The sequence below is a fragment of the Strix aluco genome, chromosome 2 (genome assembly GCF_031877795.1).
Source record: "Strix aluco isolate bStrAlu1 chromosome 2, bStrAlu1.hap1, whole genome shotgun sequence".
Classification (NCBI taxonomy): Eukaryota; Metazoa; Chordata; class Aves; order Strigiformes; family Strigidae; genus Strix; species Strix aluco.
The window spans coordinates 117,823,099-117,837,234 of NC_133932.1; the positions used below are offsets into that span (position 1 = coordinate 117,823,099).

Consider the following 14,136-nt stretch of genomic DNA (forward strand, 5'->3'; position numbering starts at 1 on the left):
TGTTTTAGCAGGATCACATAAGGAGCGGGAGGGCTTCATGCCTTGGCAAAGGAGCTAAGCAGCACCCAGGTAATGATGGTTTTGCCCATCCCCCGCAGAAAACAAATAGAAATAACTCATTTTACACAAGTGACCGAACAGAATCTGTTGTTTGCTACCCAAAACAGGCCGAATTTGACCCAGTGAACCTGCAGGGAGTGGCAAACTGGACCATCCAGTCTCGCAATAATGCCTATGTTAAATTACATGTTTCTATATTTACATAAAGTCAGTATTTACACACCATTATGGGTTATTCGAGTAAATCGGTTACAGTTTATTGATATGGACTGCCATAAACTCATAACATTTTTCTTGCATTTAATTCTTTCTTTAGAAAAATACAAAAAAAATAAATTAAATAAAACATATTAACTAGTAGTAATGATTTGCCTATGACTAAAAATCCAATTCAATTTAACATTAAAACTCAAACCGTGGCCTAGTATTGTGGCCTCAACTCATGGTATTTTTAACCTTTGCAATTAATTTCCTGGTGTATGTCAGATTTAGTGAACAAGCAGAGAGTTGTAACCTCCCTTCCTTGTGGTAGGGTTGATCTGTTTAATACTGGGCGATGAACCCTAGTCCTCCCCAGAAGCATGCTTTCTTTTCCTATGGTCCAGCATGGCTTTGCACCACCCAGACAAACGATTCAGCACCCGGTTGACCCGCAGGAGCCAAACTGCCTGCGGGTCTCAGCAGCTCCGAAGGGTTAAAAACAAACTTGTGGGCTGCAGACGAAGACTGTAAATTCCTAGGCAGTAACAGTCCCTAGACAAGTATGTCTAACTGTATCCTACAAATCAACTAACGTAATTCACATATCTTTATCATTCATAAACAATTATAATAAAATGCCACATTTTATTTAAGATTATTGATATCACTAGTTGAGACGTGTCCCCCCCCTACCTGCTTGAGTACAGAAAGGTCATGTTCGTTCAAGACACTAAGCCAGAGGTTATTCCAGAACAGAATTATGTTTCAAATAATATATATCACATGGACAAGAGTGCCTTAGAGCAAAAATTACTTAATTATGAATAGGCTACAAACTTATGTATAGCTCCTCGACAGCACATCTGTGCTCAGCCTCTGTGCCTCTGCAGACAGCCATGGGTGTCAGAACCAGCCACGCTCCCCACAGATCCAATGGCAAAGGTTACACTCAATGTAATGGCACTGGATTCAAATCCTAAGGGATACAACAACTACAAAATGCATTTGTCAGACAGACCTTACGTGATTTCTCTCTTTTTTTTTTTCCTTCAGGGTACTGGGGAAAAAATGCCTCTTCCTAAGGGTTAATTCCCAAATGGTAACTGCTAATCAACATGTTTGTGTGCTTAACATAAAATGCTACAATGCCTTAAATATTACATACTGTCAGCTCACTTATGGTTCATGAATATTTGAACATACTTTAGGAAAAAAAAAAGTCTAATACTGTCCCCCTCATTGTCATTATTGATAGAGATTTATTAGTTTCATTTTGCAAGTTTTACTTTAGGAAGGGTGCTAATATCATGTATTATGACAGTTCACACTGAAAGCAATTTTCCATAAAAGATGTTACAATGACCCCTATGGAACTTGTATAATTTCATAGTAGATAGTCAAGTGCACAAATAAACATGTTTACAAGAGTGATCCTGTTAACCTGGTTCTTGCCCTCTGAAACCGTTATGTGCTATTTGTGGAATCTTAAAATTAGTACAATTGTTGGTATTACTTATGTTGTTTCTGGCATTCTGCTTTAGGAAAAAAAAAAAAGGCATGTTTATCATTTAGCTTTGGTATAATCTGCAGTAGGTTTTAACAAGTAGAATATATTCCAACCCCTATATTTTCCACAGCTGTGAAGTTTACAACAATGTAAGAAGTCACTTTATCAGAGAGGAAATATTACAGACACATAAAGTTGAAGACCCAGTTTTCTCTTTAATCCTCTGGGGGTAAGCTATGAAACAAGCAGTCAGAAGAGTGAGGACTCAGTGTCATGAGTGGTGTGCATACTTGTACAATAATACGGGCACAAAAGAGATTGTCGCCTTTAGTACATGAGGGTCACTAGAATTTATTATTATTATTACCTTTTTATTGTTGGTTTTTTTTATCCATGCACCTTTATATTTACTTGCATGAATTTACCACAGGTTCATAGTGGCCTTTGCCAGTTTAATGCTTACAGAGCCTAGAGCTTCCAAAATGCCTATCTGGCCTGTACATATTTCATTAAAAATAAACTCTATATAATAAATAAATATATAAAATAAATAAAATGTTGCCTTTGGAATTTCTATAAATAAATTTAACTTTTTATTTTTATTTTTTTACTAAGAGGTCTTTGCTTTAAACTCAGTGGGGTGAGACCCAGAGAGCAATTAACTGAAAAGTCTCTTGTTTAAGTAAGACTGCACCCTCCATGCCTTTGTAAATGCAGCGTACACTTGAGCAGGCCACCAGCCAAAAATCCTGATGAATCAAAGTATGGCAGCTATGCTGATATATGATGAAGTACAACTGATCAAAAATTTAAAAGCGTGTCTATTCCCCAGCATGCATCAGGCCTTTCTCCTCCTCCTCCCCTTGGCTCCTCTCTCTCGCGCTCTCACTCCCATTCATCCTCTCCCTTTCTCTCTCTCTCGCACTCACTCTCTCGCGCTCCCTCTCATACTAAATCAAGCGAGTGGGCATAGGCTCTCCTCCAGGAGGACAAACCTTTAAGTGCAGAACAAAATCAGCATGTTCCATCCAAGCCTCCATCATACATTATGCATGCGACAAAGTTTGGCAACAGTGGAGCTGATGTGATGACACAGCTAATCAATAAGAACCCACCGCATGAAACCTTTATAGTGGTTACTTTTTAAGGGCTCAAGTGAAGGAATTGTCTTTGTCAACTTTGGCTTAAAATATCCTTATATAGTTCCGGTACTTTCTCAGGGTCCACTGGTCTAGGTAAAAAATGTGTAAATTTTTGATGCCGTTTAGTCCTAGTCCCTTCTCTTGGAGTCCCATCTTTATTTAACGCAACGTAGTATCGTCTTCCAGTGTCCACATGTTTATATAGATTTGAAGAATATGTGTTATACCAGTTTTCTTCAAACTGCTCTCTGAATACACATTCCTGGGTTAATTTTTCCTATGGAAAGAAAAGAAAAAGCAGTAAGGAGATAGATAGCCACAAAAATAAGCTGTTTTTAAAAGAATTACTATTTTCACAGCTTGAAATCAGTACCTCCTTGCTCAATTCACAAAATGAACTCAATATTTCTAGTTTTAGCTAAGTAAAGTTGTATTGCATTATAGTATTTCATTAGTATTGCATCATAGTATTTCATTAAGCAGTCATAAGGGTAGATAACTCTATGTGAAGAAAAAATTATTCTCCAAAAGCCTCACTCTCCAAATCAAAACTGAACGACAAAACTGAAAACAGATATTTTCATTTCTGATCATTCCCAAGCAGCTCACAAGACATGACTGGACTTATATAACTAATTGCTTCAATCGTGAGTGCAGGCGTTCGAACAAACAGACATAAACAAAGAAAACTAGAACTGGTTTGCAGAGCTGCAATACAATTTAGGGCCTTAAAATGTCTATGTCCTTTCATTGCATGGAGAACTCAATGTATTTCATTAATTTTAAAAGATACAGTTTACTATCCTTCATTTGGTTTATGATTTGTATCACAGAACCACAACCCAAGACAGCTTCAAACAGGAGCACAACCCCATGGGCCGAGACAAAGTTAGGTGAGGAAACTCCTCCAGGCTTCCTTTACTGGGGTTGTCCTCGTGTCCTGCCCTACTGACAGGACCCACTGAAGACATCAACCATTCATCAGATCCCCCTGCCACAGACTCCCACTCCTTCCAGTTCACCCACTTATTCAGTCTGTGTGTACCTCTCTACATCCTTTTGGTCTAAATAGATGAGGTTCACTTAAAAAGCAGCCACCTGATAACCAGATTAATTTTATGAAGAACTCACACAAATGACTGAGTAAGAAGACTGAAAAAAAGGTGGTGGAGCTCTAACATGGGAGAGCCTGGAAACAGTCTTTTCAGCTGGCACAAAAAACATAATAATGACAATTTAATATATTTTTTCATAACAAGAGTTCTCACTTGAATAGCACTCACACCAAACTGAGTTTCCAGCTGAGGATCAATTTCTAATTATTACAAAGCTCCACACAACACAGACTTCTGTGCATGTGGAAATTAAATCTTAAAACAGTCCTTTTAGATAGATACACAGGGAGGGAAAACATAGAGAAGGAAGACCAAGGATCAGATGCAGCAAAGCACCTAAGCCATAAATGTGTACCTGAACACAAGTAAGGGGCCACAGCTCAAGGTCCAGTGTCCCCAAGAAGCCATCATCCATGGCTTAATCCAGGAGCTTCCCAAAACCCACCATCACTGAAGCTTGCAGCTTGCCCTGGGACTGCAGGCACCTTTGGGGCCACCTCGGCTTCTCGGGACTCAGCTGTCATTGCTAGGTTAATGGTTGGACTAGATGATCTTCAAGGTCTTTTCCAACCTAGACGATTCTGTGATTCTGTGATTTCACTGCTGCTTTGCATGGCAAGCATGCTGCTCCTGGAGTAGAGCTCTGCAGCCCAATAGGGTTGGGGACTGGGGTCCCAGCCAGGTCCAAGGAGCCCTGTGCACCTTACAGGAGTCACCCAGAAACTATCCCATGTGGGGAGAACAACTCCTGCACAAGTGGATAGAGCAAGCCAAAGCACCCCTCTGAACTGAGTACTGGGCTACAAAGCCAGGGTCCTCCTCAGTGCCTAAAGGTTTGGAATTTGGAGGTTTCTTCTAAGTTCAACCTGTGGCAGCTCCAGTAGGCAAGAAAGGTATCAAGTAAACAGCTCCTGACTTCCCCTTTGATGGGCATTGGGAACCTCATCACCCTTCAGGAAGGAGAAATCCCCTTCAGGACCAGGTTTTGGATGTTAAATACAAGTATTCACTGCAGCAGTGGCCATGTCCTGTGTGACCTGGGTGGCTGCAGCTTGCACAGGCACAGGAGGGGCCTGTGGCTGACAAGAAGACAGCAGTCCCATCCTTCGCACCCTCTCCTGCAGTTCGACCAGGAGACTTCCCTCCCTAGGGTCCAGCTGAGCAGCGCATGCAGAAACGTGAGCATGTGCATATGACGGCTGTATATAACATTTTAGAGGTGTTTCTGACTATAATATTTTTAATGTGCAAAGCAGCTCAAACATAGCAACACTCCATACTGGTTGTAGGGAAAAACAGCATAAATCTGTTTACATTAAATCCTTATCTATGGGCCAGATCCTGCAACCTCCTATTGATAATTACCTCTATGTCCTTCGACAGCTAGAAACTGCGGCAACAATGAGTATTACTGGAGCTCAGAGGCAGCTGAAAGTTGCACTCATTGCAGTAGCCCCCTTGTACAGAATCAGTGTATGAACTATTATAAAAACTACTCAGCTGCTGTAAAAATTGTCTTTAAGTACAGCTTTCATTAGTGTTTTATTTTGCGTGAGATCTAAAATCACTTTGTTTGCTTTAAGGTAGAAGCAGATGCTAAGGGGTATTATATGCTGGGCCTATAGGTCCATGGGGAAAGAGAAACTAATTCAAATTGTTTTCCTGCTCTCAGAAGGCAATAGGATCACATGACAAGCACTGCAGAAACACTCCCTGGTAAAAATAGCAACATTTTAGGAAGATATTTCAGTCCTGTCTTGAATTCATTAATTATTCACTTCATCTGCATTTTTTTTAGCATCATCATAAATTTCTATCTTTGAAAGAACAGTACTTCCCCATGCCCTGAAGGGGAAATTTTAAAATAGCCTCTCTTTATCTGGCAGGTTTGATGGATCATGGCAGTGCTGTGGTACACTTAACTAGCAGACCTTGAATAAGAGGGTTTGCATTGTACTGTGCTCTGGATGAGTTCAATGGATTTCAAGCTCACAGATTCAATCTTTATTTTACAAGCTTATCCTGTTTTAACTTTTCATCCTCTTACAACACAGCTACATATCTTTTGTCCTTCACCAAAATTCTCAGAAATTCATGTATAGACAGCAGGCAAATACTTCAACATTAACTTGCAGAACATGAGCAGAGCAATTAGGATGCAGGTTCAGATATGTAGGGACACTAGCAATCACACTTTCAGAGAAGTGAAATAATTTCTTTATAAATTCATAAACCATTTCCTTCTAGGACACCTAGAAATTGTGGTTGTAGTCAGGAGCACTGGAGTAAATTGGTGTTGGTGACTTTGGATCGGGCCCTGAAAATAATGCGGGGACCAAAATCCCAGCATATCCTTCTTCCCATGCCCTGGAAGATCCTTACAATAATGGCTCATCTAGTACCACGACAGACAGAAACCAATATCCACTAGGATAGTCATCTATGTAGAATTATAGAATCATTTAGGTTGAAAAAGACCTTTAAGATCAGTGAGTCCAACTGTTAACCTAACACTGCCAAATCCACAACTAAACCATGTACTACCAAAACACTACCTAACACTAACTTACACTCATGTTTTGAGCACACATGCCTCTATTCAAGCCAGAAATTAGAATAATACAGGGGTGAGGCTGGTCCTCCTGCCAACAAGCACCTTCTTGCCTCACCAACTTAGAATGGAAAAGCCTTGCTGAAAGCCTACTCCCCCGGTATGGGAAGGAGATGGTGTTTCCTGATTACAATTGGCTTGCATTGCCCCTTCTTGCTCACAGTCAAAAAAGCAAGATTTAGCCCTAGAATACAGCCATTTTTGCATGCTTTTATTCTAGCAACTGACTTCTCTATCATTTTTCCAGTACCAATACTTCCTTGCACCATACTTAATGTCACTAGACATCTTTGTCGAAGACTGATTCAAACATCAAACATACTCAACTAGAACAGCTATGGAAAGCAACCTGCACTCCTGTGAAAGGGGAGGCTGTTTGCCTTGATCAAATCATTTATTTCAGGGGTCAGATAAGGAGGTGACCTCAAAATTATATAAATCAGATGTTGTACCACATACCACATGTTTTCTTTGAGGACTGTCCATAGAGTATTGCACTACAAAGTGATTGATTCTCATTTTACTACATTTCCATGCTTTATCTGTTGAGTTTTTTTTAACATGTTATTTAATTCAGAACGTTCAAATAATTGAATTATGCAAAGATTCACGTATCACAAGGGCAGAAACCCAAGGCAGATTTAATTTAGAAGTCTGCTAATGCCTGGTCAAGCAAACCCTGAATCCCTTTCCCTTCCTACATTCTCCACCATCTAACCAGGGAGAAAAATAATTATGTCATCCTATTTCCAGGTAGATTGACTAAAAGTGAGATTGTAAAACAATAAAGTACATAGTTACAGCCATCACAACATAATATTTGCCAGCTTGTTTAAAAATAGATATCCCTGTGAAGCAGCTAATTGGAAATAAGTGGAGATAGGCAAAACACATGTACACTACCCATAGAATGGTTTCATGACTCTAAAGAATGGTATGACATTTGTGCTGCTTAGTAGTTGAAAGCAAAGTACAGGATCCTGTATAAAACACATCAGCATTCTTTTTTCTTTTAAATAACCTTACAGAGCTAAGACTCCTATTTATTTTGTAACCTGACAAAAGGAAACCCCTTCAGACCACCAGTCCTAAAATCACAACAAACACATTTCATGTCTAGCAAACTATTCTGTTCTATGCCACATACAGTTTCCCCTTTTACAGACTGCTACACTGATTAAATAGACACTTCACAAGAAAACACCTAATCTAGAAGTCCAAACAGCTATTAACAAGAAGTATATGTGATGTAGTCAGCACTTCCTACATACCTGCTGCACGTTATCACCACGTTAATCCACCCTGTCTCTAATAAAATCATGTTTAAAACAGTCTCCTAATAAATTCATGCAAATCCCTCATTATGGCTACATGACGTTAATAAAAACTGCATATGTAGCAAAGACAAACAACAACAAAAAAATCCCTATTCTCTTCCAAAGTGGTTTTCTTTGCTGTTCTGACTACAAACAGACACATTTCACATGCAGTTGGCCCTTCCCATGCTGTAATGCAATCAGCCTCTAGAACATACTACTTTCAGCTAATAATTAACACTCATCCAGAGCTGTAATAAATAAAGGTGTAGTTTAGCATTTGCTGTGGTGTTGTCTGATCTCCCATGTTAAGCCTGTTAGTCTCTGGCTGGGTGGACAACCTCCAGCCACAATAACAAGGCAAAAAACAGTGTCTGAGCAGTGCCACTTTCCTTTCCAAGTTAGACAGCACTGTGAGGCAAGCCCTGCACACTGTCTGACTTGGTGGATGTCACAGAGTTTTCTTTGAACAGTTTCTCCAAGTAGTGTTTTTTCAGAATGCTTTGTTTAATAATTTGATAGAACATGGGGAAAAAAAGAAGAGAAAAAAACATCTGCCAAAAGGACTAGCTGACTGTTTGTTTGTGTTTGTGTCAGGGCTTCTCCAGGAGCACTTCAGAACAACAGCAGGAAACCCTGAGGGGCCAGAAGAGAGACCAAGCAAATAGCCAGGCTGCCACTCACATACATGCATTTCATATTTCATGGCACTTTTTATAAGATGAGGGAAATTAGGCAAGATGTCCTAGCAAAACCACAGTTGGGCAACTGCATTCTCCCTACCTGAGGCCACCTTGTACCTTCACAGAGATGGAGCATTCATCTTAGTTTCTCCTCCTAAACTTCTAGTTAATTTGTATAAAGTTTTTATTATACATAAATCCTCACCAAAAAAAAGTGTCACTGTTCTGTACTACTGCCATGGAGCAGTTATGAGCATGCTTAAAAACTAATATTTTTCATACAAAAAGCTTGTAAAGTTCCCAAGCTCAGGCAGAACCTGCTCCCCTTTGGAGCTTTATCATCAAAAGCCACAATAGCTACACAGATACAGACACCATGGCACTTCCACGTCCCAATGAAGGCTACAGAAAAGCAGAGCTTCCTGAACAAAGCAAGCAGACTCCAGCATCAACAATAAAATCCAAGGAGACTGTCAGCAGGGATTTCATTGCTTCTCCCCTTTGCCCCACTGCCTCTCTTTTCCTCCTCCCTTGCTCTCCACACCATCATGGACCTCCTCTGGAGGAACCAGACTGGGATCCAGCACTACACTATCCCAAGGTTGTTTACAGAGCTCTTCTGACATGAGCTGCAGGAGGATGAGATGCCGATTAGGCCTCCATCCATTTTTGCCACTGCCAAATCCACAGCTCTTGATTTTACTGATATCCACTCCTTTGGGATTTCAAGTTTGCAGCATCTGTCAAACTTTAAGCATGCCCTCCCTGGACATAGAATCATTATAGGAGAGCAACCCCACTGTGCCTGAGCTTGCATCTGCCAGCACAGGCTGTCTACCAGCAACCATGTTTATGTCCATAAAGGTTTCATTTGGATCTGCCCAGCCAAGTGCATTAGATGAAATCTCACTTTCACCTAAACACCCAGCGTCTGCTTGTGCTGCTGTTGGAAGTAATGACAAAGCTCCAGGGACACGCCTTGGGCCACATAAGCTGTCACAGAGCCATTTCTCTGGGAGCTGAAGAGCTTCCTTCTCCGCGCCACAACAGAGCAGGACAGGGACGAAGTCAACTCTTAAAAAACAAAATAAACAAGCAGGTGTGTCCCCCTCCCTTCTGCGCCAGCAGAACCGGGCCCACACTGTGCCATTTACTAGTCACACTTCTGACCTCTATTTTATTTTTGGTTTCCCTGGCACAATCAAGAACTGCAGTCATCAATGTTATCTAAGCATCTAATTCATAACGCTTGGCTGAACCCTTCCAAGAATCAGAAAGCAAGGTGGTATGCAATCTGATATGGGGGCCGGAGCCAATTTTTAAAGAAGACAGGAGAAAAGTTCCCATCAGCTTAAATGGAACTTGGATCAGGCATGCAATGATAAAAAGGCAACAAATATTTTAAGAACTAAAAGAACCATTTCAGGCACGCTCAGATTTACTGAAAGCTGTAACTTGACCTACCCCGGCTCCCCACTCCACAAATTCTCTTCTATCAAAAGAAAACGTGTATGTCAAACCAGGGCTATTATCCTACAGCTACACACACTCTCTTCAGCCTGAAATACTAGTTAAGCTTTTAACTGAATAGAGATTTTTAAATAAAACATGCTTTCCTTAAATACAACTAAGATGGAGCATAGCATCAAAGTGTTTTTTCAGTATTTTTTACTTTGCTTACAGTATTGTTTACTTTATTCTCTAAGCACAGAACACTGGGTTAAAGGAAAGATAGCCCTCCTTCAGCAGAAAGTGCTGCCTTTTGCAGGAGCAGCTAAACTCACATGCTGAAAGACATTGTAAAGTGGGTGATAAAAAGTACTTAACCTGCATGAGTCTCTACACTCAGTGAGTACCCCCCAAACTGGATTTATCCATCCTTAGACAAGCACCTTATCCCTCACCTTCAAGGTGTCATCATAAAAACAGCAGAACACTCAGGGCCCTTCATAAAACACTTTGCCGTGGGGACCAAATAATTAAAATACATATCTAGTGATGAAAATGTATGCTGTAAAAGTACTTCATGTTTTATTCTTTCAGCAAGATGATTTGGTCAAGGAGTGATGAACAAAAGCCTGTCTCTATATTTTGTTATTGATTTTATGTAAAGGTACCTGCTAGGTACTGGCTCAGAGGACAGGCACATTACTGACCACATTGTCATTCTGGATGGGGGTAATCAAATAAACAAAGCTTCACAGACTCACATTTTGGAAAGATCCAGTCCTCCTTGCTGAAATTCCAAACATCCCCTAGAGTCTTGGAAACCAATACATTTGCCAGAGAGATTTTAAAATCTACAGCACTTTGGTGGGCAGTACAGCAAAGGGTTGGTACTCTAAGATCTTTACCTGGCAGGACTCAATTGCATATGCAGTTTAAGTTGTTTAAAAATGAGGCCTTTTAATTTCCCACCTTTTTTGGACACAAAGGAAGGCCAGCATTTCAAAGAGTTGCTGCTGAAGAAAAGATGTCAGGTTTGCCCTTTTAGACAGCAGTGCTCCTCCATTGGCAAACATTTCTCATAAGCGGCCTCGCCAGAGATGACTCTTTGGACACTTCCCCCATTTCTTTTCCCAGAGGCAATCCCACCATAAAATCATGGATCTAGATACACAATTTTTAGAATTTCACTTTCTGAGTAAGACAAAAAAGATTTCCCTAAGATTTCTCAGAAAATCCACATATCTTTGGTGTTGCTATGCCCTGTCTTAGGTTCTCAGTGACAGAGCCGACCCAGCCTTTGGGAAACACTGGAGGAAGTTGGGTGGCTCTGCTCCTCTGTGAGCCCCCTACTCCTCACACACACATACACATCAGTGGACCTGTCTTTCAGTGGGTCAGACTTTAGCCATGCAGTTAATTTCAGCAGTTAATTTCAGCTTTGATGAAAGAAGTTGTCAATCTGTCAGAAAAAAAAAAAAAAAAAAAAAAAAGATATATAATAACAACTTCAACAGAACTGGTGACTGAAATGCTCAAAGACCAGGCAGTTGGTCTACCAGGTACCAGCAGCACACGGACCTTCCAAAGAGTTCAGATTTTTAAGGTATAAAGAAAAAAAACCTGATTATTTTGTTTAAATTTTACAATATTTGTATATTCTAAAATGATTCAAAGGATTTTCCTGAAGTCTTCCCCAATAAGTTTCCTGTTCCAAGTCCAGATTACACACTAGATGCTGTCCTAACAAAGGCATCAGCAGGCCAAAATCCCCCTTGCTATGCAAAAGCAATAAACATTTACATGTTAAAAGACTGTCTTTAGATTGCAGACTCTCATGTGCAGGAACCCTGTCTAGATTTAGGTTTTTAAAATGATGAATACAGTAGAGCTCTTATCTTGATTGGGGTCTGCTGACACAACCATAAAATTAATTGGTGGTTTTACAGGAGCAGGTCTAATCCTGATTCCATTGAAGTCAATGGCATTTCAACCATAATAGAATCAAGTCAAAATTTCTCCTGAGTCACAGTTGCCTCCATAATTGTGTTAAATTTGAAGAGTAAAGTTTAGCAGATTAAAGATACACAGCCTGGGCCAGACCTCAAAAGCATGCAGCATCCACACCAGAAGCCAAGTTTTTCCTCAGCAGCAGACATGGAACACGAATAAAAAATCTGATCTTGAAATCAAAAGTAACAGCAGAGGTCTGCCTTTTAAAAAGGAATGAAAAAAGAAACCAAAGGGCTTTATAGAGGGCGGAAGAATGGATTTGCACTGTAACGAGCTTTATTTCTTAAGCTTTTTGAATGCAACACAAATGAAGTGCATACTGCACATCACCAAATCAGCCTCAGCACATTCAAACGGCAAAGCAAATCTCAGCCTAGACAAAATCCCTAATGAAGTCCCCGCAGGGCAGACTTCTTCTACTCTGTCTTTGAAAATAATGAATGGTAAAATGAGAAAGAGTGCCACATTCACATCCCACTGGCTCCTGAGTCAGAAACAGAGCACATCAGATCTTTATCTGATGCAGCGAATAATCCCCAAGCATATCTCAGTATGTCACTGCTGCTGATGCTCTTTTAGCATGTCACTTCAACATAGTATTCTCAGATCAACTGAAGACACTGAACCTTTTCACACCTCCGTATCGTTAACACAGCTAGCTCCAGAAACATTCAGGGCTGCAGCGACTGGGGAGCTACTCAACTGCAAAGAACTGAATCTGAAGATATTCAAACTGAACATGTCCCACACTTCCTCGCTGGGTAGGATTTGGGTTTGCAATCCAGTTATGCCACTTCAACAACTGCTCGCTGTTGACAGTGCGGTACTCAACTCCTCTCCCATCCCACACTGCAGCTGATCCTCCCGTTGAGCACTAGTGCTTCCCCAAACAGGCAACAAGCCAGTTCAGGAAGCTAAACCGGCAGAGAAGCAACCCTACAAAAAAAAGGCAAGTTTTCTTCTGTGGCTTTAGATTCCTAAATTAGCCTCCTGACAGGTCAGATGGGTGCTGGAGTTGGAGCAAGGAAGGAAGCAGAAGCACACAGCGGAGGCGGGGAACCAGGACTGCCCTTTCTGGAAGGGGGTTTCTGCAAGGTGTAAGATCACCTTGCTTCTCCTCAAGCAGCACCTCTAATCTCTCATTTTTGTAAGAATACAAAATTTGAGACATCTTTAATTAGGGGAAGACAAATCATTAAATTAAGGTTTAAGTAGAATCTTGCTTTATCAAAGCTTACCTTTATAAGCACACACATATATAATTTAATTAATCTAATACTTTCCTGTCTCAGGCATGTAGTGAGAATCCAAGTTCAGCACAGAATTGAAGACCAAGGTAAGGATATTACTGGGCGTTTTCTCTCATATAAAATTATCCTCAGATCTAGTAAGCATCTGGAATTAAGTCCTCAGAGGAAAATCAAAGACCCACAGGACACTATTAGTAGGTGTCCCTCTTTGGTGACAGGTGTTATAATCTGTGAAATTCTGATTTAAAAAACAGACTGAAGCCTTAGTTTAAAAAGAACCACAATAGCTGCAGTGTCTCACAGAGCTTTCTCCCATATAATCTGTGTTAAGCATCTGATTCACCTATCAATTCTTCCTACACCAGTATCCACATCTCAAAAGACCTTTTTTTTCTACAGAGTCTCATACCTTGCTTGAGTGGGTTTAAGTTTCTCTCATCCCCAACGCTGGTACCTGTGAGGAACACCATTTAACAGTACCCAGCTTTCAGCAAGGCTGCCCATCCTAATTCAGAGAGAGGCTATCTGCAAAGGTGAAGTAGATGAGGTTGTAGACAAATCTTCCCAAGTAACTAAAGCTTCAGGGCTTTTCTCAGACCTATGCCTTCCACAAAGAAAACATTCACAATTACAAAGCTGTTTCCTACCGTACAGCACAGAGAGAAAACATTTATGCTTCATTTCCTACCTCCCTGCAAATACTCCTCAGGCCAGCTCAAAATCTTACTTCTTCACGACCTGAAACTTCTTCATTATGCAGCCTACGCTTTCTTGTGACCCATTCAAACCAAT

General features: G+C 40.6%; 1 protein-coding gene across 1 annotated transcript in view; it reads right to left on the bottom strand.

The window, feature by feature from the left end:
- Positions 1-287: 287 nt before the first annotated feature.
- FGF9 (fibroblast growth factor 9) overlaps positions 288-14,136 on the bottom strand; it is a 28,846-nt gene continuing 14,997 nt past the window's right edge. Inside the window, exon 3 of the mRNA XM_074816026.1 lies at positions 288-3,187. Within this exon, the coding sequence (XP_074672127.1) occupies positions 2,942-3,187 (246 nt within the window). The 3' untranslated portion in view covers positions 288-2,941. The remainder of the gene's footprint in view (positions 3,188-14,136) is intronic.